Source organism: Cebus imitator, unplaced genomic scaffold (assembly GCF_001604975.1).
Source record: "Cebus imitator isolate Cc_AM_T3 unplaced genomic scaffold, Cebus_imitator-1.0 Scaffold9, whole genome shotgun sequence".
NCBI classification, from domain to species: Eukaryota; Metazoa; Chordata; class Mammalia; order Primates; family Cebidae; genus Cebus; species Cebus imitator.
This window is the reverse complement of record NW_016107324.1, coordinates 12218948-12242425: the sequence shown is the minus strand read 5'-3', so window position 1 is coordinate 12242425 and position 23478 is coordinate 12218948. Positions and strand designations below refer to the sequence as shown.

The 23478-nt window shown below is 45.0% G+C and overlaps 1 protein-coding gene across 7 annotated transcripts in view; it reads right to left on the bottom strand.

Moving 5' to 3' along the window:
- FRMD5 (FERM domain containing 5) overlaps positions 1 to 23478 on the bottom strand; it is a 328629-nt gene that overhangs the window by 40336 nt on the left and 264815 nt on the right. For all 7 annotated transcript variants that reach the window (XR_005202962.1, XM_037744666.1, XM_037744677.1 and 4 more), the window contains exons 2-4: positions 13875 to 13979; positions 9135 to 9177; positions 8818 to 8896 (exon numbers count right to left, since the gene is read on the bottom strand). Coding sequence is in view for 6 of the 7 variants with exons in the window: in XM_037744666.1 (XP_037600594.1) it covers positions 8818 to 8896; positions 9135 to 9177; positions 13875 to 13979 (227 nt within the window). In the remaining variant the exon portion in view is untranslated. The remainder of the gene's footprint in view (positions 1 to 8817; positions 8897 to 9134; positions 9178 to 13874; positions 13980 to 23478) is intronic.

The following is a 23478-nucleotide window of genomic DNA, read 5'->3' as shown; positions in this document are numbered from 1 at the left end:
AAAAAAAAAAAAAAAAAAAAAAAGGAAAAAGTGCAACGAGAGGCACGGCTGGTGAAGGAAGCATACAAATGAAGCAGAAACCTGGGGCCAGCATCTCTTTATATATAGAAAGCTGTTGCCTCAGGTGGAAGCAGGATATCAAAAACAAGAGCAAACAGTAGCTGACATGTATTGAGAGCTTATGATCTGCTTCTCTTGCTGTTACACACTTTACATGCAACATCTTATTTAATTCTTACATAACACTTTGAGATAAGTACTATTATTATCCCTATTTTTTCCAGATAAAGAAGATGAGGCCTTAGTGATTTTCTCATGGACATACAACTAAGTGGAAGAGCCAGGATTCAACTTTAGCACTGTGAGACCCTGAACTTCGCTCTTCATCACTACGATATTCTGCCCTCCTATAAACGCTCTGCAGTTTCACTAGGTGAATGGACCCTGTCACAGTGGAATGGAATTGATGACTTTCCATTTTGAAATGTCTTCACAAAGAGTGTGGTCTTTATTGCTCTTCTTAGAAGACCTGTGAGATTATGAGGAGCATCAATTTCTGGGTGGGATTGGGTGGGTCACCTACCATGGTAGCTCCTTGGCCAGGGAGCATCTGTGGTGATTTAAAAATATTTCTGGCAAGGCATGGTGGCTCATGCCTGTAATAACAGCACTTTGGGAGGCTGAGATGGGCAGATCACGATGTCAGAAGTTCAAGACCAGCCTGGCCAAAATGGTGAAACCCCGTTGCTATGAAAAATACAATTAGCTGGGCATGGTGATGTGTGCCTGTAATCCCAGCTACTCAGGACGCCAAGGCACGAGAATTGCTTGTATCAGGACCCAGGAGGTGGATGTTGCAGTGAGCCGAGATTGCGCCAATGCACCCTAGCCTGAGCTACAGAGCGAGACTCCACCTCAAAAAAAAAATACACACACACACACACACACACACACACACACACACACACACACACACACATACACGGGCCCTCATATAAAAATATTTCCACAAATTCTTTGATAATCCTAATTTCATGAGGTAGAGCATGATTCCTTCTCTTTGAGTGTGGCTTAGACTTGGTAACTCACTTCTATCAACAGAATTTATTCTATTGATAAGTGAGTATCTGACTTCTGAGGTCATAAAGTCACTGCAGCTTCCTCCTTGTTCTCTTGCCTTTAGATTACTCACTCTTCTTGAGGTTGCTTCAGCAGTATTATAGAAAGGTCCATGTGGTGAGGAGCTGGGGCCTTTGCCAACAGCCAGCAAGAAACAGGCTTCCAGCCAGCAGCCATTTGAGTGTCTCATGATGGAAATGAAGCCCCCAGCTCCAGTCAAGCCTGTGGATCACTGCAGCCTCAGCCAACCTCCTGACTGCAACCTCGTGATTTACCCTGAGCCAGAATCACCCAGCTAAGCTGCTCTTGAATTCCTAACCCATAGACACTCAGAGATAATAAAATGCTTGTCATTTTAACTTTTATGGTGCAGCATCCCTAGAAGAGTAATGAAAATATAGTAAAATTCCTTTAAATTCTACCACTCTGAACCAAAAAGAAATTGACCCCTCCCTGAAAAACTAGAGGTTTCCATTGTTCCTGTTTTCAGGCTGAAGAATAAAACAGAGGATTCCATGTCCACCTGATCATGTAAAAATGCTCAAGAGGAAGATGGCTGTTTGTCAACAGCTTCTAGGAGGTGGTAGGAAGGGGTCCCAGCAGGTAACTCTGAGAGGCTTGGGTTTGGAGATTCAAGCAATTAACAAACAGAAATGAGGGAGCAACCAAGCCTTCTTTTCTCCTCAGGCCTTGCTACTCAAAGTGTAGCCCACATATCAGGAGTATCAGCATCACTTGAGAGCTTATTGGAGATGAAGAATATAGGCCCATCCTACCCAGGTGATTTGTGTATAGATTAAAATTTAAGAAGCTGTCCTAAGAAAATTCAAAAGCAACCTTCTAACCACAGCAGATTGGACTGCCTTCCTCAGACCAAAGGGAGTCTTTTAGTCTGGAAGTTATTAAGAACCCAACCCCTCACTCCCACCAACCCTACTGCCCAAATGTTTGCCAAGAAAAACTAAAGGAAAAAAGACATCATGTAGAGTGAATAATTAAAATGGATCTACCAAATCAAGCTCGTCTTCACTCTGCTTCCCACAGCGAAATGCCACACGTTGTGTGGGAGAGAGTGAGCGAGCACTTCTCTGCCTCTCACTGTTCCAACTCCCACCATAGGCTTCAGCAGGATGTGGATGCAAACCTTTTGCCCCTTACTCACTGATCACTCCATGGGCCTGGATTCATGCATCACATCTTCCATGTTTCTCTGCTTGTCTGTGTCCAAAATTCAGGGACTGTACATACTGGACTAAAGAAAATACTGCAGAGGGATATCATGGCTCTGGCAGTGATTTTCAACATGGCAGAGAGGGGACCATCTTCCAGGGGGAGCCCGTCAGAATCCATATGTGTTGGATGTGCTCCTGTGCTTTGAAAAGGCCCCTTTGGGCTGAGCGTGGTGGCTCACACCTGAAATCCCAACACTTTGAGAGGTTGAGGTGGGTGGATCACCTGAGGTCAGGAGTTCAAGACCAGCCTGGCCAACATGGTAAAACCCTGTCTCTGCTAAAAATACAAAAAAAAAAAAAATTAGCCAGGATGGTGGTACATGCCTGTAATTCCAACTACTTGGGAGGCAGAGGCAGGAGAATTGCTTAAACCCAGGAGGCAGAGGCTGCAGTGAGCCAAGATCATGCCACTGCACTCCAGCCTGGGTGACAAGAGCAAAACTGCATCTCAAAAAAAAAGAAAAAAAAAGAAAAAGCCCCTTTAAAGTTTCTGGTTTGCTCCCCCATCCCCCCACCCAAGGGAACAGGATCCTACTAACTCACACTGAGAACCACTGTCTTTCCAAGGCATCATTACTGATGGCAGTTAACAGCCTCAGGTGAACTGGAATGGAAACTGGTCAGGATTCCTTTTGATTTCTGGTGATAAAACAGCTGCAGGGAGGTTAAAGGCAAGGCCATAAGGCATTCTCAGGCAATGTCATAGAACTAGATGGGAAGAGGGAAAAGGGTACACTAGTATCCTAAAGAAGCAAACCATAGTTGAGGACAAGAAGAGATGAGCTCATGAAAGAATCAACTGAGCTTCAAGAGAGAGGAAGCTGCACTGGGGCCCCCCTCCCCTTTCTGCCGCAGTGGCTTCCATGGAGCTTTGTGTTTGGTTCATTTAAGGAGATAACCAGTGACTCAGTGTTGTTGGTGAAAATATATTACACATGACTCATAGCATCCTTAGGCCCATTCGCAAGAGACCCTGGCACGTTCTCCCCTGACACACATGGGCCTAAGGAAGACAATCTTGTTGCCGGAGGTACTATCTCCAGGACCACTGTGTACTGCCAGGCAAGGGGTCAGCCTGCTGGGGCTGCCCAGTCCAGCCCTCCTGAATCTCTGAACCTCAGGACATTTCATAGCCAAGGAAACTGAAGTCCAGAGATGTAGAGTGACTTATCTGAGGTAACATAGCAATCAGAATCCAGGCCTTCTGACTCAGCCCAGTGCCTTTTCTACCCCCAGAGTAATTCAGTTAGTTATGAGGTTAGTCCTAATCCAAGTCAGGAGAACCCTCTGTTATTAGAGAGAAATTCTCACTGGGACAAAAGGAGAAAAGAGGCTTTACCTCACCTCCATTTTTGTTTTAATGCTAGTGTTGTCCTAAATTGATTGGAGTGTGAATCAGGACAGAATGAGCAAGAGCCTGAAAGACACCAAGGAAAACCTGAGCTTTTCTGTAACATGTATGTCTCTCCAGGGTACTAGCTTTAGCATAATGCTTTCTGAGGGTGGGAATGAATCCACAGTTATTTCCAGAGTTTAAGGCTGTGAACTCTTCAAAGCATTGCAGGCGCCTGTAGTTTTTTCCAGAAGATCCTTTGGCCTCACCTTCCCTTCAAATAGATTCTTTGCCACTGGCTTCCCCTATTTACTATTTCCTTTTTTCTGACTCTAATTATATTTAGTATGTCTTCCTCCCCCATATTAGATTGTAAGCTCCTTGAAGTCAGAGACTATGTTTTATTTACTTTTAATATTCTTCTAGGAAGCCTAAACATCCAGTGCCTAGCTCATCCATCCATCCATCCATCCATGCATCCATCCACTCCCCCACCCCTCCAACCCCCATCCATCATCCATCCAACCAGTTCTGACACTTACTATATGCCAGGCACTGTCACAGGTGCTGGGAATGCAGCAGGGAACAATCCAGTGTCCTGTTAATGGAGCTTACATTCCAATGGGGGAGATGACAAAATAGTAACAAAACAAAATAACAATAATGACTCACATTTACTGAATGCATGTTGTGTGCCCTGTTTCACATGCCCTTTTTCATTCACTCCCCCCAGTAACTCTATGAGGTGATGACCATTTTATTCCTTGTTTAATGGATGAGGAGACTGAGTGCTTAGAGACACTGTTGGCTGCCCTGTCACAGAGCTAGTTAAAGAACAACCTGAATCCAGCTCTTTCTGATTTCTTAGCCCAGGGGTTGGCAAACTATAGTCTGCTGCCATAGTTTCCAATAAAATAAAATTTTATTGGAACACAGCCTTGCTCATTCATTTATGTATCGTCTATGGCTGCTTTCACACTACAATGACAGAATTGAGTAGTTGCAACAGAGAACATATGGCCCAAAAAGCCTAAAATACTATTTGGCCCTTTACAGAAAAAGTTTGCCAATCCATCTTAGCCTAAGCTAGGCTCAAGTGATGTTCACTGAAGGAATAAGTGACCTGATGACTCCATTCATTCATGTATGTACTGATTGATTCTATTAACATTTTCTGGAGCACCTGTTGTTTACAGACATTTTGCTTCCTTGGACGGTGGGGCCCATTTGCAGTCAGTTTCCTTCTCTTACTTGATCTTTCCAAAGAGTTCATACACCTGCAATCCCTGTTAAAAGCCAAATCTGGTACCTGATTCCCCATTTTCTTTGCCTTGTCTCTAGCCTTGACAAGAAAATCTATTTATTACTTTAAAAATGACAAAATAAATTAATCAGGATTTGGCAACTAAATTTATCATCTGGAAAGAAGCCAAGAGATAAAGTGAACCAAGTTTTGTACACCCTACTTCATCCCCTTCTCTCAGCCTGGCTTTATGGGAATGGCTGAGACGGCAGTGAAATTTAGGACAAATATTGCCAGGAAAAAACACACTGACAGCTAAATTAGTTTGGCAGCAAGATGGGATGGAGGGCTCTAAGCCAGGGATGAATTATGGGTGTTGAGTGAGGCTGGGGCCAGTATCTACTCTCTTAAGATCAGTAGGGATGTGAATGAGGAGAAAAATGCAGCTAATTCCACAGCCTCACAGAATGGTCCAGGGAGGGGGAGGCACAAAGACTGCAAAGCAGGCCCAGGCACCTGTGGTTCATACGCCTGACAATGCTAGAAAATTACATACTAGGAATTACATACTAAGAATGCTGCTGAGGTTGAGAGAGAGGGGAAAATGGCCCAAGACGGTTAGCACAAATGCATGCAGATGGAGAAGAGCTCATTTTCTTGCCAGTGTCCTTGAAGTCTGCTGACTTGGTGAGAGGCCTAGCCATGGTCCTAATGCTGCGCTTACCAGGACTTGGATGATTACCTGGCATAGCTTTGTCTCTCAGAACTCAGAATTTAGCTGTTTAAGTTTTAGGATTCTAGCTGGTGGGGAAAGGGGACAGAGGAAGAGTAGAGATTATTAGAAAAGAAGTGCTTTTCACATAAACAAGGGAGAAAAGCCAATACTAACTGTACTTGTGCCCCATGCAGAGCCCCAAGGGCCTCTGGACTGTGTAATGAATCTGGCAATGAAATATTGAGCCTTTGCTCAGTGCGAGGCTCACTGTGGGTGTATTAAGAAGTATGAGATGCTGGGATAGTGGTTAATCCTCCTGACAATTCTATGAGGTAGCTATTACTATCGCCATTTTATAAATGAGTAATCTAAGGTTAGAGAGGTTAAGTATCTTATTTCCAAGTTGTCACAGTCAACTTGTGACATAAGTAAGATCTCAGCTCCCAGGTCTATGCTGCTTCTTGGGTAGGAAGGTCTGTCCATTCATATAAGATAGTGACACTGGATTCAGAAAATTGTATTTCTTTTTTTAGATGAAGTTTGACTCTCGTTGCCCAGGCTGGATTGCAATGGCGCGATCTTGGCTTACTGCAACCTCCGCCTCCCAGGTTCAACCGATTCTCCTGTCTCAGTCTTCCGACTAGCTGGGATTACAGGCGCTTGCCATCCCGCCCAGATAATTTTTTTATTTTCAGTAAAGACAGGATTTCACTATGTTGGCCACACTGCTCTCGAACTCCTGACCTCGTGATCCACCCACTTTGGCCTCCCAAAGTGCTGGGATTAAAGGCGTGAGCCACTGTGCCTGGCTGAAAACTGTATTATTAAGAGTGACTCCTAAGGGCCAAGATAATCATGTATTTCTGGTACATGAATCCAATTGGGAAGTCATATATCTGTGGTGCTCTCACTGGCTGCTCTCTCTCATCCCCACTGTTGGTCCAGTGAGGCGGACAACAAAGATGTGCTAGGTTTGCTCTGATATGTGAGGAATATAGGGGTCTGCCCTCACACCAGTGTCTCTTTCAGCAGAGAGAAACTCAGAGCTAAGGCAAACACTCTGGAGATTGTGAGTGTGGCAGGCTAGTGATATTTTAACAAAACTCTTGAATTTTTTTTTGTTTTTTTTTTTGAGACAGAATCTCGCTCTGTCACCCAGGCTGGCGAGTGCAGTGGCATGATCTTGGCTCACTTCAACTTCCACCTCGTGGGTTCAAGTTGATTTTCCTGCCTCAGCATCCTGAGTAGCTGAGATTACAGGCATGTGCCACCATGCTAGGCTAATTTTTATATTTTTGGTAGAGATGAGATTTCGCCAAGTTGGCCAGGCTCGTCTTGAACTTCTGACCTCAGGTGATCCGCTCGCCTCAGCCTCCCAATGTGTTGGGATTTCAGGCATGGGCCACTGTGCCAGGTCTGAAATTTTAAGCATAGTGGTTCTACCCTTACTCACCTATCTAAAGCCTTAGGGTCTCTATGATTTGGACGGATTTGGTTTTCTAAAGCAAAGCCAAGAGCCACCTGCACTTCTGTATAGATGAGCAGAGCCTGCAGCTTCTATGCTCAGTAAGAGTCATGAGGTTTGGCTCTAGCTACACACCTCACTGTGTTCAGTGTTTCAGAATAGGTGGGTATGCACTGCCCAATGCATCTGCAGAAAACAATCCTTCCTTATCTTTCGGAATCCATCAGAAGATTTCCCTCAACTCCAACTGGGTCCCATGTGAAGAAATCACTTTTCTCCCCTGTCCCACTTCCTTATTGCCTTTGCACTACTAATTCCTGTTTCTTGCCCTCTCCTTCCCCCATTTTCTGATTTCCCCTCTTAGAGAAACTTTTGCTCCTTTCACCTGGCATGCTCTTCAGATCAGGAAATGAAAATAATTCCGGCCAGGCACGGTGGCTCACGCCCATAATCCCAGCACTTTGGGAGGCCAAAGTGGGTGGATCACGAGGTCAGGAGTTCGAGAGCAGTGTGGCCAACACGGTGAAACCCCGTCTTTACTGAAAATAAAAAAAATTGGCTGGGCATGGTGGTGAGCCCCTGTAATCCCAGCTACTCGGGAGGTTGAGGATGCAGTGAGCTGAGATCACACCGCTGCACTCCAGCCTGGGCAACAAGAGCAAAACTCCATCTCAGAAAAAAGAAAAGAAAAAGAAAATTATTCCATATTCTTTCCTTCTTGTTCCCTCCTCTTTTTCTGTCTTTGGAATTTTCCCAAGCAGTTCAGGATCTAGGAGTGGATCTCAAATCCTCACAGGATAAATAGTCTACATGACTGGCAATATCCGCATTCCCACCTTTGCGGTCTCCAAGGTCTTAGGGAAGGGTTTAGAGTTGGCAGTGCTGTCTCTTCCTCAGCTCTAGGATTCCCTGGCATCACATCCTCATCTGTGGTCCTGGCTTCTACAAGGTAACATCAAGGTTTTGCTTATGTCGAAATTAGGTCTTTCTAATATAAAAATTAGGGATCCCTGTGGTAGAGAGTTCTTAAATCTCTGAGGTGAGACTGGTCAGAGTGAATTTGGTTCAGATATACAAAATCCTGGGGAAGCTTTGAAGCCTTCACTCATTGACCCTCTTTTAGGATGGGCTGGGGACACAGAGGTTCTTTCTCATCCTCAAGTGGTACTGGATGAGATAGGATGCATTCCATGCAGCTGTCTGCCTGCCACAGAACATGATCCCCACAAAAAAGAGTTTATCACGAACCTGATCCAACAGCATACCTGAGTTTACCCATTTTGATTTAAAACCTTCAGGACCTCCCAGCTTATCTTTCAATGCCATGCCTTGGCATTTTCCAAGTATATTCATTAGAACACTTGAGTCTATCTTCGACCCCCAAAATAAGCAGCAACACAGCCCTCTCCAAAAATGTCCACAGTGGCCATATCACAGGTAAAAGAAAAGATGCTTCTGATTGGTTAGTTACTCCAGATCCCTATGAGAGTGACCAGTTCAAGAAGCAATATTTGCACTTCTTGAAAAAAAGAAGTCCACTCTGTTCCAACTGCATTGGGGGGTAAGGAAAGAAAGCATGTAGAAATGAAATACAGAAGTCATTATATTTAGGAAGAGTTCCTTGCCTCTAAGAGTTAGGTGCGTCCAAATTAGAGGCTGTAAGAGCCTCCAAAAAGGTCCTAATGACTGCAGGAAGTGTGTTCACCTCACCTGGTTATTTCTTCTTTCAGAGCAGCAGGGTCTGCAGGATAAAATTTCACACGGAAGCACATGGTGAATGGAGGCTGGGCTGCAGAGAAAAAGAGGTGAACATCAGGGAAGGCCCTCTCCCAGAAGAGGACAGGGCTCTGCTTCCACTAGCATGCACAGGCCACTGAAGCACCAGAAGAAAACCCCCATATATTTAGGGCCAACTTATACACAAAACAGTGGAAAATTATATATGTAGACCAAGACTTGCGATAAGTGGGAGGTTTTATCCCGCCCTCCCCAGGGGTGTGGCTTGACTCTTCATGGAGAATACTTACATCTCAATTGTTTCACCACAGACTTTGTAAATTCCAGCCAATGCTGAAACAGAGAACACAGAATATGAAAAACCTAATGAGAAGGGCTGTAAAATATAACTTGTTTTCGCTAAGTTAAAAAAACTAGACAGATTGCAGCCTAGGGTGAAAGCAGCCCAAAAGCTGGTGCAAGATAAGTCTGGAGAGTGAAGAGTGATATGATTTTCTGAAATGAGCTGCCATGGAACCAGCTGTGAAAGAGGGAAGTAGTTCCAGCTTCAGATGCCATTTAGGTGCTTCCCTGGAAATGCTATCTTCTAGAGCAGGGTGCCAAACTTCAGAGCCATGTTTCTGGCATGCGATTAGGCACAGGCAACTGCATGTATGTGTGGTGGCGACAGAGCCCCACCTGGGTTGCGTCAGGAAATACTGACTTTAATGAGTGGTGTGTGTTTGTGTTATGCACCAGCTTTTTTTTTTTTTCCTTGGCAGGGTAGTGGGGATAGAGGATATTGGTAGCAACTCTAGAAAGTAGTGAGAAGTAGAAATTTCCTAAGTCAGGGATGGCTGCTATATATTCCATCTTTCTTTGAGTAATATAGATTGCCAACCCTTGTGTTAGAAAACACATACTCAGGATTCCTTGGCATCTACCGATGTTTAAAGTCTAAATCTCAAATGATAACTAACCACAACCAACCTGTAGGATAGTACCCTCTTCCCCTTGGATTTACAAAGAGGCAGGACATAGAGGTAATATACATTTTCCCATGGTACTTACATTTGGGGGAAGCAATGAAACCATTCTAAATGTGTTTATTAATTCTACATGGGTCCTTTATAAAATTTATTATTGATGTTTGTTACTTTTAGCTAATCAGGATTAGGTAGGACTGCTATTAACTGGGGTTTGATTATCTGGAGATAGCTGAACATTGCCAGATGTAAGCTCTATGAGGACCCAAAACTGTCAGTCTTGTTTACCACTGCATCACCAGTGCCTAGCACAGTGTTCAATAGGTAGCTGCTGAATGGCAAAGGGACTGGGCCCATAATTCCTTCTTTTCTGGCTACTTCCACTTAGTATAATGTCTTCACTGAGTCCTCCCTCTGGTAGGAGAGCAGCCAGGGCCCTGCAGTCAGCATCCTGGCCTTCCTTAATTCCCAGTGATCACCTTCTGGGCTAGGCCATGGGTCATGCAGTTAATGGACCCACTAAGAGCCAGTTCTTCCGTTAGCTCCACATGGATAATCTGGGCTGACATTCTGCTCTCCTGCTTTGGCTGATCTGAGTTCCCACGAGGCTGGCAACTCATTATAGCCACTCAATGTGGTTAAGAGGTCCTTCTCACATTACACGGCCCACCGCAGCTCTGCTTCACAGGGAAGCAAAGGCAAGAGATGAAATTGCTCAGAAACAACTGGGGTTCTAGGCTGTGCCTGTGAAGAGGGAGGAGGCCCATCTGTTCACAGCACACTGGAATTGTGGACAGTAAGGGGAAGATAGCCAGTACCAGGGACCCCGTGCACAGAACAGCAACAGCCCTAGACATTAGACTGATAGTTTAAAAGAAATAAACAAAGGGAGGAGCTATTCCCCTTGACAATAGTTGGAGAGAAGATTTTAGTTTTATTGTAGTGAGAGATCAAGAAAGGACTGATGCTGGAGGAGAGTAGCAAGGGGTGAGAAGGGACTGGAGAGCTGTCACAGCTGATCCATGAAATTTGGAGGCCAGCAGAGAAATCTTGAGAGGAACCCAAGAATACAGTGATGGCCAGAGTTGCCTTTTGCAGCTGCCTGGCCAAAGTGGCCCCAGATTCACTGGCAAACAAACAACATGGGCTTGGGAGAAGGGATCAAGAGAAGAGGAAAAGAAGATTCACAGAGGCTGGTTGTGGACGCTTAGACCTGTAATCCCAGCACTTTGGGAGGCTGAGGTAGATGGATCACCTGTCAGGGGTTCGAAACCAGCTTGACTAAAATGGAGAACCCCCATTTCTACTAAAAATACAAAAAAAAAGTTAGCCAGGCATGGTGGTGCACACCTGTAATCCCAGCTACTAGGGAGGCTGAGGCAGGAGAATCGCTTGAATCTGGGAGTCAGAGGTTGCAGTGAGCCAAGATGGTGCCATTGCACTCCAGCGTGGGCAACAAGAGTGAAACTCTGTCTCAAAAAAAAAAAGAAGAGAGAAGGGTTCCCTCCTCTGATTGGGTGAATGGGCCAATGTGCCAAAGTGGCACAATCTTCAGACTCTAGGGGCTTGAAAGGGTATAAAGGAGAGGCTGAGAGAAGGTGGAGGCCCTAGGCCTGAGTCAGGAATTCTAAGGAAGGAGAGTGAGGGCAGTTCCTCTGGGAGAGACCAGGAGAGCTCCCAGATGTATGGAGGCTCCTGCAGAGCAAGCAGTAACATGGGGTTGCATATGAGTGCTGGGTTCAGACTGTCTCGTGACCCAGGGAAGGAGGTTTATGTTAGGGCCTTACACCCTGATGGAGCAAGGGAGCTCACCTCCTCCATCCCTCCCATGAATGAGTGGACCAAGGACAACTCTTTACAGGTCCCCAGTTCCCTACAACTCTCAGATACTCTCAAGCCTCTCTGCTCTCCTTAACCTCTCCCACAAGGCACAGAATTAAACAACTTTCAGAAGCTATCAGTTATACATTCAGCATGGAATCTCAGAAACCACACTGGCCCTAGAGTCAGGCAGGTCTTAGCTCGAGGCTGGCTTTGCCACTTACCTTGGGCAAGTTACTTAACTTGTCTGATATTTTATTTACTCATCTGGAGAACAGATATTATAATTAGGGATACTCATCTCATTTCATTAAGGATGAGATGGAATAACATACACGAAGCTCTTAGCTTAGTGCCTGGCAGAACTCAGTAAGCAGTACACATCAACTGGAAGAATTAGGTTTGTGAGCAGCGCAGAGCCTGGCAAGCAGTAAGAACTCTATAAATGTTTGTTTCTCCTCTTTCCCATGTTCTTATCTCTCTCTAGCTCCTTCTCATTTTAACCTTGACCACATCCACATATTCTCTTATTCTCCTCAAGCACATTCTGACCTAACTAAAAAACCAATGAACATGATACAATTTGCCTTTTTTTCTTCATATACCACCATTCTAGGAGATAAAGAGATCTTGAAGTAACTGGCCCTCCCCCCCTTTAAAAAAAAAAAAAAAAGACAGAGTCTTGCTTTGTTTCCCAGGCTGGAGTGTAGTGGTGCAATCTTGGCTCACTGCAACCTCTGCCTCCTGGTTTCAAGTGATTCTCGTGTCTCAGCCTCCCAAGTAGCTGGGACTACAGGCATGTGCCTCCATGCCCAGCTAATTTTTGTATTTTTAGTGGAGATGGTGTTTTGCCATGTTGCCCAGGCTGGTCATGAACTCCTAGGCTGAAACAATTCACCTGCCTTAGCCTCCCAAAGAGCTGGGATTACAGGCATAAGCCACTACACACAACCAGCCTTCCTTTTTAAGGATAAAATTTGGACCAAACAAAGAAACGCCATTTGTAAAAATAGTCCATCATTACCTCTCCACTTTAGTGGGGATACCAGAGAGTCCATCTCCACAAAGAGCAAAGGGTAGATGAAGGTAAGTTATAGAAACTGCAGGTGTGTGCAAGCTGGGAGGCTGGGCAAATGGATGTAAGAAACATAGCACTATAAGCCATTAACTCATGCATTCATTTCTTCAGAAAATATTTCTTTTTCTTCTTCAGAAAATATTTATGGAATACCAACTACATTGTAGGCCTGTCTAGTTACCTGAGAGGCAGTGATGAATGAGATGAAGTCCAGGCCCTCATGGAACATATATTTTTGCAGGGAACACAGGTAATCACAGCATGATGTAGTAAGTGCTATAACAAGGGTAGCAGAGGGCACATGGGGGCCAAAAGGAGGATTACTAACATAGAGTGGGCTTAGAGAAGGCTTCCTAGAGGAAGTAAAAGTCTAAGCTAAGACCTTAAGTGTAAAAAGGAGTTAGCTGGAAGAAGATGTGGAATGTGGAGCAGTGAGGAAAAGGGAATATTCTAGGCGAGGGAACTCTATAGGTGAAGGCTCTGTAAAGAAAGAAGGTATGATGTATCTGGAGAGCAAAAGTACTACAATCTGGGTGGACCACAACAGGGAGAAGACAGGTCAGGGGAAATGAAGCTGGAGAAATCAGCAGGGGCCTGAGATAATGGCTTGTTCCCATATCTGTCTGGAATATCAGAGTCCTGTCTATCAGAACGCCGTGTGTCTGTAGAGCTGCCTACGCTGTGTAGAGCAGAGCAAGAACTATAAGATCTGCAAGGTGCTGAAGGGCCTGTGATGGTTTGGTTCTGTCTCTGTTCTGCCTAGATTGGGTTGGTATGGCACCTTTGGTGAGGCCTTTCCTAACCAGAACAATGTGGCTCAGCCCACTTACTAGAAAGCGGGCAGGAGAGGATTACCCTGTGACCTGGGCTCTGAGACCACAACCCCAGTACAGTTGCTCTGCCTCCAACTTTGTGAAAATCACTTAAGCTCCCTAGCCTGCCATTTCAGAAACTGTAAAATGACAAGCTTCTCCAGGTGAGCTCTAGCCAAGGTGCCTTCCAGGTCTAATGCTGTCATTTGAAGAGACAACATCCAATTACAGGGTCTGACTGGAATTGGGGACCTTTGAATTCTTCTGGAATCAGGGACCTTTGAATATGAATAACAAGACCTCAGGATTACTGACTAGCCCTGTCCACCTTTTGTGCTTTGAATATTGACTTACCCGCTGCTTATCTGGGTCTACAAAGCGTATCCCAAAATAGTCTTTCTCAAGTAGGTTCAGATGGTGGCAAAGAAGGTCGAACAGGTACTGGCCTTTGGCATCTCTCTGCAAAGAAAGCAAGCTCCATTGAGGAATGAGTGGGCTTTTTCGGTTTAATTTTTTTTTTAATAGCCGTTAAAAGTTGTTTGTAACTCTTGCCTATGAAAGGGGTAAATGTCCATAACTAAGTCTTCCACATTGTGATACATAATTGTCTGGAATCCAGAGGCTTTTAGCACCTGGAAGGAGTCCAAGAACCCTCCCTACCACAAAGATGTCAGAGAAGTCAGGTTAGAGGCTGGTAAGCCCAGTTCCCATCTCAAACGCATAAAACTTTCTTAAACTGTAGACATAAGGAATATCAGTGTGGAATACAGCAATAATTACACCAGGCCCAGGTGGCTGAGCCTTTGAAGTAAATCTTGAATCCACCAACTTCCCCCTCTCCATTACCAACACCATAGGTCAAGCTACCACCATCCCTCAACAGGACCACTGCCAGTCTTCTAACTGATCCTCTGCCTCTGCTCTTGCCCTCTTTAGTGCATTCTCTGCACAGCAATGAGGGTATCCACAGTTTAGACATCATCTCTTTCTTGCTGAATAAGTGATCAGGCACATAGTACGATATTTAAACATACAAAAGGATACACTATGAACACAAAGTCTCCTTTCCACCCTAGCCACCCTGTGCCCCAGTTCTTCTGCCCAGAAGCAACCATTATCACCTTCTTGAATATCTATTTTTTTGTTTTGTTTTTGAGATGGAGTCTCATTCTGTCACCCCGGCTGGAGTGCAGTGGCACAGTCTCGGCTCACTGAAACCTCTGCCTCCTGGGTTCAAGCGAGTCTCCTGCCTCAGCCTCCCAAGTAGCTGGGATTATAGGCATGCACCACCACACCCAGCTAATTTTTGTATTTTTAGTAGAGACGTGGTTTTGCCATGCTGGCCAGGCTGGTCTCTAACTCCTGACCTCAGGTGATCTGCCGCCTCAACCTCCCAAAATGTTGGGATTACAGGCATGAGTCACCATGCCCAGCCCTTTTGTATATCCTTTATGTGGTGTTTTAAACACAGGCAAAGCTACATACATATACATCTCCCCTTTTAAAAATACATTTTGTAACAATTTTAAACTCTTTTTTTTTCTCCCACATAGGGTATCTTGCGAATCCTTCTATGGCAATATATATAGATATATCTCACAGTTTTTAACTTCTGCATGTCACTGCAATGAACCTAAAATTATTTACCCAGTTCCATATTGATGAAATGTGTTTCTAATTTGCTATTACAAACAATGCGGCAGTGAACATACAATGATCTTTATGTTACTCACTTGTCTTAATACTTGTTGCTCTCAGAATAAAATGAAAACTCTGATCATGGCCTCGCAGGCCCTATATAGCCTGACTCCTGACTTCTGTCTGCACTCATCCCAAATCATTCTCCTCACTATACTCCTGCCATGGCCTTTCTGTTCTGGACTCCCCAAGGCTTTTCTGCCTCTCTGCCTTTGTATTCCCTCTGCTGGGAATGCTATTCCTACAGCTCTTTCCAGTCACTCCTATTTTTTGAGGAGTCAGCTCAAATGTCCCCTCTTCAGAGAGGCCTTTCCCTGTAGTATAGCTCTTCCCAGTTACTTTCCATCTCATTTTACCGTTTATGTCCTTCACAGCACTTACATCAATCCGTAATTACCTTGTTGATTTGTTTAGTTATTTATTTACTGTCTGCTTCCTTTCTACACTGTAATTTTCATGAGGTCAGAAGCCCCAGAACTTAGCACAGGACCTGATGCATGGCAGGCAGGTCCTCAATAGTTATTTGTTGAATAAATTACCGAACGAATAGAAGGAAAAAGGTTGGCTAAAAGGCTTCACAAAATGGTGAAAAGCTAGGCTGTTTATAACCCCATAACCTTCTACTTCAGGGAACTGCCTGGGTGCCAAGGATGAAGTGGGAGGAGAATGACTTGCAGGAAACGGTCAAAACATCTGGAGACTGCACAGCGTCCCTCGCTGGGCCTGTCCTCTGCAGCTTAATTCAGATCACCATCTCTGGCGGGTCCATGTCTAATTTTGCATACAAATTGAGGTTGTACGAGGAATTTCTGTGGTGTGGTGGTTGTCCCGTTTGCCTCACAAATTGAAGTTTGATAAGACCCAAAGATCTCTCCTGTGCCAAGGCCCAAGACCATGGGTAATTACAGAATGGCCTGGCCCTGCCGCAAGAACGAGCATATTTTTAAGACCTTCACAAAAAGTTTACACCTCACCTCTTCCCCTTCTGCTAGCTTACCCCATAACACCCAAGGGGAGCTAGGGCAGGATGCTTATCTCACGGCAGTTATGTTAAGAAGTTTATCCTTGCAAGAGCTGGAAGAATGGATGAGTAGACAGTTCAACTACAGGAGGCAACGTGGGCAACACCCCTCCTCTTCTGAGACAGGAATAATACAGGGTGGTCACAGGAAAGTAAAAATTCCAGACAGCAGTTTCACATGACTAGAGGCTATGGGCTGACAAGACCCTGAAAAACAGGGCATGGACCAAGCTAGCTAAGACCTACTGAACCCAACATGCAGCTGGATTTGACCTAGGTTTCTCCTAGGACCTCATTATAAACTCATTAACATACTAGATCACACACCTACCAGCACCATTACTGTTCAAAGACCACCCATATTTGCTTTAAAAATAGGTACCACTGCAGTTATGAGAAATCTCTACCTTTTTGCAAGAATTTGCATGAATATTCCACCCCTTGGTTAAAGAAACATATAAAGATAGAAACCCCAAAGCCCACTGTGCAACTCTCTCTCTCAAGTATGCCTGCACTCCCTTTTCTTGAATGTATACTCTTCTCTTTGCAATAAATCTCTGTACTTTTACTATTTTCTGACTCTTCCTTGAATTCCTTGACAGAATTCTTATCTTCTTAATGGTATAAAGAGCCTGGACACCAGCTGGGGTGGAGGTCCCCACCAGCCTACTGATATCACTTCTGCTGGCCTCGCACTCCCTGTCACAGCATAAGCCTGAACTCACAGGCCCTATTCCCCCCATCTTTGGTCTTTCACAGGAAAGAGTGACTCTCAGGACAGAGACTCATTATGAATCATGCTAGGACTTCTGGGTGGTGGGCCACAAACCAGGTCTTTCAAAGGACTCCATCACAACTTTCTTTGTGCAGGGCCTGTTAACTACTTCTTTACTGATGCTCAGAGAGTGAGAAGAGCTTAAACAGGTATTTCAGGTTCTCTGGGAGCAGAGGAAACATGTTCAACTCTATCCCATGCAGGATATCCTACACTCAGAGCAAGTGAAATGGAAGAGTGACAGACAGTAGCATATTTTCATTGGTTTTATCTACAAATTTTACTTTGCATCAAGCTGGCTATTACACTGTGATCAGCTGTTGTGAGGTTTTGTTTTTTTTTTTAATGAAAAAGTGTTTTTCACAAACACTACTACAATATGATGTGTGTTTTAAGGGCTGAAGAAGTTTGCTTCCATATATACAACAACCAGATTAGCAACTAATTAAATAGTTAGAAGGAAAACATGCTTCTGTGATGGAGATCAAACGGACTTTTAATAAGAATCCTGCCTTCCATAAAACTACTCAATCTCATGGGCTGGGAGCTCAGATGCACTTGTAAGGGTCTTAGCTGGTAAGAACCCTGAACTAAGTAGACCCAACTTCTTATTTCTTCCACTTCACAGGAAGAAAAGGAAGCATGGCTTTTCTCTTGGAGTAGTTAGGAAATAAGGACATATCCCATTACCCATTCCCTATAGCTACATTAAAAAAGACCTTTTTCTGGTTATTTCTCAGTACCTGGTAAATCCCCCTGCACCCGCACCATGAACTCATAGTTCCCTCAAGTTACCATTTACCAGTTACCAGTGGTAGATACACTGTTTTGAGCTACAGGACTCTTGCACAGACTAATGAAGAGAAGCATCTTCCTTTGCTATTTCTTCAAGGCTGGGTTAGGGGTGAGGGGAATGAGGAAAGAGGTAGACACAGACTTCCTTCTTGCAGCAGAATTCCACAAAACTTAAATCCTTAGCAGATATGCAAAGGTAGAATCAACTTAGAATGCTGCTGCTGCAGAGGCACCTTTCACAGAGGGTTGAGACAAAGCCCTTCCTTTGAGGTACTCACACCTACGGCTGTTGGAGTGGCCTGAGGCAGCACTGGGTGAAGTCACATGCAGCTGAACCATCATGATGGGCTCCCTACAAGCCAATGGCAGGGGCAAGATTTCTGAAATTTTACAACTTCCTGGGCTTGTGGGTCCCCTTGCACTGCCTGGTGTCAGCTGTGTCCTGGAATACCCTCTCTATAGTCTCCCAGTCCTAAGTCCAGGGGTTTCTGGAATATTCCGTGGCAGCCAGTCTTGTCTTTTGATGGCATGGGAAAGCCATCTTCCCCTCCCTTTGCCTGCAGTTGCCCTAGCATTGTGGCTAAACTGAGTGTTGTGCATTGAATGTCGTGCCATTGATTATACTGGAGAAACAGGCACTTGCGCTGACAGGAGATTACTGTTTAGTCACAAAGTCAGAGCTCCAAGCCTGAGGACGTTTATCTTCAGACAAGTGAGTGGAAGCAGAGCACCCAAATCCTCACTCTGCAGCTAAGCTCGTGAGGTTATTCTCTTTCCAAAGACATTATTGGGTCAGAATAACTTATTAAGCACTCATTTAAAAAATAAATTTATATTTTATGAACCACAACAGTACCTAAACATATTTGAAAATACTAGTGTATATAGGTACAACCCATTTATTCTCTCTATATGGTGCATAGAATGATTCATGAGCCTCTTGGAATCACTGTGCAGCTCTGAGGGTGGGATAATTCCTATTTTTGCTCCTCCCTGGAACACCTGGTTCTGGTTCTCTACGGTTTGCCTATTATTTAGGGAAGGGACAGAGGCAGCAAGCAGTAAGCAAGCTTGGGCCAGTGACCTAAACTATTCAAAGTTAATTGCATTTTCTCTCTAATCATCAGTACCCATGGGCAGGAGAGAAGCTTTATTTTAACCCATCATGGATGAGGTTAATCCCAGGCCCTCTGGCATACAGCATCCTGATGAGAGAAGCCAACATGCAGAAAGCCCCACTCATTGGAATCCACTTCATTCAATCCTACTTGTGAAGCACACAAGTACCTCACAAGCAAGTGCAAACAAAGTGAGTCTAGAAGAGGGCAAGAGTGATTCTATCTTCCTCCTGGCCAAATGCTATGATCTTGGTTCACAATCTGTTAAAGGGTAGCTGGCCTTGGTTTCAGAGGTCCTTAGAGAAGGCAGGGGTAAAATGGAGGGATTACAGAAAGTGGGCACCTGTAGCCCAAAGTACCAGAGTCCAGAGGTAGAAGAAAGCCACACTGAGATTAGGCAACCTGGAGGAAGGGCAAGAGTTGAATGAGCTGTCCTTGGAGGCCCGCTAGGGAAGGAACAGGATGGGATGGCGCCTCAGCCTGCATTCTAGCTTAGATTTCTTGTAGGCCAAAGACTTCCTTGCCTTCCTTATCAGTGGCATGAGGGCATGAGTGGTGTGCTAATGTCTGCCAGGTTCCAAAGCAGATGCTGTGTAAAAGCACTTTAATGTTACAGAGGAGCAGCCACATTAGCTCATCTTCTCAGGGCCATGGCATTAGTAAGCTGAGCAGAAAAGTGTGAATCAATTTCTGGGGTGCAGTCCCTGCCTCTGTGGTCACACACTACACCCAGCCCAGCTTTCTGAGGCAGAGGGAGGGTGTGGGGCACAAGCATTAACAGCAAGGCCCCAGATTTCCTAACCTCAGCACCTTCTTTACATTTTTTTGAAGGGAGGGAACCCCTGCTGAGCTCCTGGCACAGGAGCCCACTTTTCCTGCTTAGTTGTAAACCAACGAAATCTGTCCAGGAACTGCTAAGGTTGCAGCTAGAAGGGCAGCCAGCTCACTCTGGGAGAAGATTAAGAATGCTCATTCCTGCTAGGCATGGTGTCTCAGACCTGTAATCCCAGCACTTTGGGAGGCTGAGGTGGGTGGATCACCTGAGGTCAGGAGTTCAAGACCAGCCTAGCCAACATGGAGAAACTCCGCCTCTACTAAAAATACAATAATTAGCTGGGTGTGGTGGCTCATGCCTGTAATCCCCGTACTTGGAGGCTGAGGTAGGAGAATCGCTTGAATCCAGTAGGCAGAGGTTGCAGTGAGCCGAGATCGTGCCACTGCACTCCAGCCTGGGTGACAGAGAAGACTCTGTCTAAAAAAAAGAAAGCTCATTCCAGGGGAAATGTAGAGATGTCCATGTGTAAGCCATACTGTCTTGAGTACCAGATCACCACAAATGTGGCAAGGCCACGGCTCAGCCCTACCCAGGTACTCCCCTCTGTTTCCTACTCTCAGAACTCAGCCATCAGGCAGAGAAGAATGGGGCCCAAGCAGGCTCTTGTTATCCAGACCACAGTGCCAGGAAGCTGCCGCAGGGCCAGGTAACCCATGTGGCTCCTGGAGGAGTGGCCAGGCCCCAAAGTGGAGGGAAATCAGAGCTCAGAAGGAGAGAGGATCAGTGCTTCTTAGCCACTGTTCTCGCCAAATCCTTAAATACAGCAACTTCTTTGCTCCAGCAACTCCCTTCTACATGCAAATTGAGAGCTGGAGTGGTTTTCATGATGTCACACAGCTATCTCTAGGGTCAGATGCCAGGTGCAGTGCTGCAGGGAGCCTAGTTGGCAGTCCTCACTTGGGTCAGAGAACTAGTTTAGCTCATCACCACATTGTGTGGCATGCAGGACGTGCACGTGGGGCAGGGAAATCACATTCAATCTGGAACATGGAGGTCACCGTGCGCAAGGAAATGTCATGGGAGGGAGGACTAAGTGTTCTGTCAGCACAGATGGCCCAAAGCAGACTCAACAAGGGCAATTAAGACCCTCTGAGCAGAACTTCAAACCTGCTGTAGTACAGCTTATAAGAGCAGGGCTAACGAGAGCGCTAGTCTTATTGAGATATCAATGGTGATGCTTCAAGAGACAAGGTGTCTCATTTCTATATGAAATCTTTGTACTCTGTGAAAAACAGAGCCAGGTCTGAAGAAAAGCAGACAACTCATTCATCTTTCCTAACTTTGGTGAAGCCACTTTTACAAGTAAGGTGACTCTTAAAAGCATCACTGCATCTTGCTATTGAATAAATTTTAGTTGTATTTTTCCAACCAGTGTGGAATATCTCAGTGGACTAGTCATGTCACAGCTGCAGAATTACTGGAAACTCAGCCAGGCTTGTTAGAAAAAAACTCATTACTTTGTATTTGTGAAGCTCATATACTCTTTCTCTATTCCCTGTCTCTCTCCCTCTCCTTTCTCTCTTTCACACATAACCCCCCCACCCCCGCCAACACACACACATTCTCTAATACAGCTGTGTTTCTCATACAATGCTGCTTCAAATAACTTGTAAAGAAAATTCAGAATTTGGGGAAAGACTGACTTCCCTTGCTCCAACCCTAAGGACAGATGAAAACTCACTGTATTGTTTTTTTTTTTTTTTTTTTTTTTTTTTTTTTTTTTAGATTTTTTTTTTTTTTTTTTTTTTTTTTCTTGCAAAGGACAAATGCATGCTTGGCAAATCTGGGAATTTCTAGGGGTATAGGGAATATCCTGGGTGGCCAGGGTCAGGAGACACATGAAAAACTCACTGGTCCTCTTAACTCTATTTCCCTCCTCTTCCCAAAAAAATTGCTTACTGGCCAGGGCCAACATATGTGATGGATCCTGAGGTAGACATATTTCATTAGTAAACAGGTCAGGATCGTTGAGTTCTGAGTGCAGTCTCAGTGCAGTTTCCTTTTCAACTCTCTTCAACAGGTTACTCATGTTCCTTACAAGTTGAAGCACAGGGAGGAGAAAGGGGAGGAGCTCTGGGAAGACAAAGGTTTTGAGAACAAGCACTAACTAGACTTAAAGTCAAGGCCCTGATCTGCTACTTCTCAACTTGTGATCTCAGACCCACCCCTTAATCTACCCAAGCTTCAGCTTCCTTATCTATAAAACGGAGTTAATTCTACATCTCTCCAAGGATTATTGTGGGGCTAAAAACAAGACACACAATATACATAAAAACGCTGTGAGTTTTCCTGCCATCTTCCTCAGCCTCTTGTGGCCTCTTCTTCCTCCAGGATGGAAAGACTTGAACACACAAGGCCTCAGCAATGAGTCAATGCACTCAGGGAACAGAAGCCTCTCCTCTCTGGACAAGAATGCATGAATGGATCTTGGCTACATGTCTATCTTGTAGTGTCCCCAAGACATGAGAGTAGCTACCATTTTGGAAACATGTCCAAAGTGGCCCTTAAGGTACAAATCTGCATCTTGTTCTTACCCAAAGGCTATTTTTTCCTCATCAGATCAGAAGAGTACACATTATGAAATATGTGCAAACAAACCAAATCCCCTCAGAAGCCTGGCAGCTTCTAGTCAGTACCACAGAGACAAAGGCAGAGCTTCTGTAGCAGGCTCCTGACATGCTCCCTAGAAAGGAGGAGTTGAGTAAGGGGAATGAGATATGACGCAATTCCAACAGACACCATACCTTTTAATGCCTTGGCTTTAATTAGAATAAAAAGAAAAATGCATTTGGCAAAATATATTTCAAGAAATTAACTTAGTGCTCTGATCTCTCTCAAAAAACAGAAGAGGTTCCCCTTGTAGTCCTAGGGGACTGCACAACAGGATACTGACAGATAAAGGAGGGAGGGATGGGCAAGTAGAGCCCACAGCTCTCTGACTGAAGCCCCAAGTTCCCCAGAGCATGCCCAGTCACACACAGCTGCTGGCATCCTATCTCAGGACCAGACAGGTCATTTTCACTGCTTCTCCTGAGGACAACCAGGGCCTCCCCTGAAAGCCCCTTGTCACAGCAAGCAGAACGTTGAACAAGAGTTCCATGGCCTGCCTTGATCTGTGGTCCCACTAGTGGAACAAAAGCCAAGTTTAAGCCTCCCTCCTCAGCGTTAAGTACAAACAACTTCACTGGAACAAGAATACTGAGAGTCCTAGGAGAGGAGGAGTGAGACAGCTGGAGCCCAGAGCCAGACAGACGGGTGGAAAGACAGTTTCTTATACAAATACTGAGGCCTAGCAAAGCAGTAGGACAAACCCCAAATCTTCCAGTAGTGGCTGTCCCAGTGATGGAGGAGAAGAGGAGAGAAGAGGAGAGGGAGAGAGAGGAGGCAGATAGCTAACTCACTCAGAAGGCAGCCTTTCCTTAATAAATAGCAAATTAGGAACCATACGATATTCTGGACCAGTGGTTCTCACAGCTGAGTCCGCATCAGAATCACCTGGAGGGCTGGTTAAAAGAGAGATTGCTGGGCCCCACCCCTCGAGTTTCTGGTTCATAGGTCTGCTGTGGGGCCTGAGAATTTGCATTTTTTTTTTTTTTTTTTTGAGATGGGGTCTCACTCTGTCACCCAGGCTGGAGTGCAATGGCCTTGGGTCACTGCAACCTCTGCCTCCCGGGTTCAAGAGATTCTCCTGCCTCAGCCTCCCAAGTAGCTGGGAT